The 2500-nt window shown below is 45.2% G+C and overlaps 1 protein-coding gene across 3 annotated transcripts in view; it reads right to left on the bottom strand.

Moving 5' to 3' along the window:
• Positions 1 to 2500, bottom strand: part of itsn2b (intersectin 2b) — a 45779-nt gene that overhangs the window by 22669 nt on the left and 20610 nt on the right. For all 3 annotated transcript variants that reach the window (XM_042071691.1, XM_042071689.1, XM_042071688.1), the window contains 3 exons: positions 2205 to 2467; positions 1378 to 1527; positions 481 to 621 (listed from right to left, as the gene is read on the bottom strand). In XM_042071691.1, the coding sequence (XP_041927625.1) occupies positions 481 to 621; positions 1378 to 1527; positions 2205 to 2467 (554 nt within the window). The remainder of the gene's footprint in view (positions 1 to 480; positions 622 to 1377; positions 1528 to 2204; positions 2468 to 2500) is intronic.

The following is a 2500-nucleotide window of genomic DNA, read 5'->3' as shown; positions in this document are numbered from 1 at the left end:
AAAAAAAAAAAAAAAAACACACTTATGAAGCATTTTGATACAAAATACAAAGCCATTTTCTTCAACCCAACAAAATACAAATGACAAAATTCCATTTTGTATTTGAAATACGTATTGTATTGACGAGTATAACTGTCACCCAAAGATGACATGGAATTAGAAAAACATGTGACATTATTGAGCATTGGCTCAGAGTCGCTACCTGCACAAGTAATTTCAGCCTTTGCGATTTACTAATTGAATTAATTCAAATCGCAATTTCAATTCGATTCGAGTAATCTTTCAGCCCTAAATATAGTCAATTAATACAGCAACACATTTAAAAGTTATTTGGCCAAAGTGCTGCTAAATATATGATACGATAAAGATATAAGGCCCTGTGACGGCCCTGATATGGCCTTGACCTAGCTCTCAGTCATCCACAATCTGGAACTGACGAGGACAGGTAACTCAGACTCTGCCAGGTGATCTCCCTCCTACCTCAAACTCCATCTGTAGGGAATTGATCTCGCCGATGCGTCCATCCCTCCTCTGGTTGATGGTCTCCAGCTCGGCCCGGTGGACGGCCTTCCGGCCCCGAGCATCCCGCAGACGGTCCGAGATCTGCTTGTGCTTGTTCCCCTGGGGGCACAGACGGGGGCCAGCCAGTACAGAGGTTAAAGGTCAGACCAAGTTTACAGCTACAGGTCTCATTTCAAAGTGTAATTACTCTTAACAGAAATAGCTAATTAACAGGTCACACTTCACAACAACAACAACGACAACACGTTGCATTTATATAGCGCTGTTCTAGACACTCAAAGCACTTCATAGTGAAGTGGGAGCCTTACTAACCACCAACAACTTGGATAGTTTGCCCACAGGCTATCTACAGATGCTCAGATTATCAACAAACTAATTGTTGACACTGTTAACTGCAAAGTGGTTAAGGTTAAGGTTAGGGGTTGGATTTGGTTAAGTCCCTGTGGGCAGACTATCCAAATAAAGAGAGACTAATTAGCCAGAGGAGTGTGATGTGATAAGTCTCACTGGGGTTATTTGTGTATGAACAGGAGGTGATCTAATTGCTATGTGGTTTGGCATGAGGTCATGGTAATCACGCAAAAAGGAAATCCTATTTGGCTTTCTGGCTTTCTGGAGGGAGGAAGAGCTGACTGAACAGCTGACTGACACATTGTTCTGTTAACTGAGTCGACTGCTGTAATTGTAGTTGTGCTTAATTGTGTATTTTCTTTATAGAGAGGGAAGAACACAACAGTGAGCTCTGTCTGTGTGTATATGTGTGTGTGCATGTGTGTGTGTGCCCTTACCACAGCCTTCAACTCTATCTCTAGACTGTCTGTGCGTGTGTGTGTGTGTGTGTGTGTGTGTCCTCACCACAGCCTCCAGCTCCATCTCAAGACTCCTCTTCTTGGCGCGGAGGCGGATGACGTCGTCCTGCTCATCACTCTTCCTGCTCTGCAGTTCCTGCTTCTTCCTGCGCTCCAACTCCAGCTTCCTCTGATGCTCCAGCTCCTTCTGGGCCGCCTGCACACACACACACAGATATAAATATAAAATGTAAAACAGACACACACACACACACACACACACACACAGATATAGATATAAACACACACACACACACACAGATATAGATATAAACACACACACACACAGATATAGATATAAACACACACACACAGATATAGATATAAACACACACACACACACACACACACACACACACACACACACACACACAATAAACAAACAAAGTCAAACAAATACATCAATATAGCAGGCACACACATAGTACACATAGTACACAAACAAAAAGAAGATAACACAGAACAAAATATTTATATTTCCTGAAATATCGTTGATGAGATCAAAATATGAGAGAGCCAACGTTCTAGCTCATCAAAGAGTGAGGAAAAAATGCTGAAGTCATCAGATTGGTTCAGCACAAAAATAACTGCCAGAGGCAAAGGTGTAGGTTTTTGAACATTCTAAGTTCCGCAACAATTGAAGGTTCTAAAATTCTATGTTGAATTCAATGAACCCAGATATTCTTTAGAATGTTAATTTCCCAACATTCCCGTCACACCGGTGTGACGGTACTCCTTTAAGGGTTAACGTTCCCAGCGATCTCCTTGGAGCTGCTGGGATTTATCTGCCTTTTGTGTCTGGGGTCAGAGGTCATGTTAAGGTCATAAGCTCACCTCCTTGCGCTCCAGCTCCTTGAGTCGTTCCTCCTCCCTCTGCCTCTCGAGCTCGCGCTGGCGCTCCAGCCTCTGTTCCTCCTCGCGCCTCCTCCTGAGCTCCTGCTCGCGCGCCTCCTTCTCGCGGCGCTCCTGCTCCGCACGGGCCTTCTGGGCCCGGCGCTCCTCCTCCCGACGCTGCTGCTCCTGCAGCGCCTGCCGACGCTTCTCCAGCTCCATGTTCCCTCGCTCCAGGTTCTGCTTAAACTTGTCCTCAAACGTCACTGCGGGACACACGCGCACACACACACACACGC

This window comes from Alosa sapidissima, chromosome 19 (genome assembly GCF_018492685.1).
Source record: "Alosa sapidissima isolate fAloSap1 chromosome 19, fAloSap1.pri, whole genome shotgun sequence".
NCBI classification, from domain to species: Eukaryota; Metazoa; Chordata; class Actinopteri; order Clupeiformes; family Clupeidae; genus Alosa; species Alosa sapidissima.
Note: the sequence above shows the minus strand (reverse complement) of the source record. Positions and strands in the feature narration are given on the sequence as shown.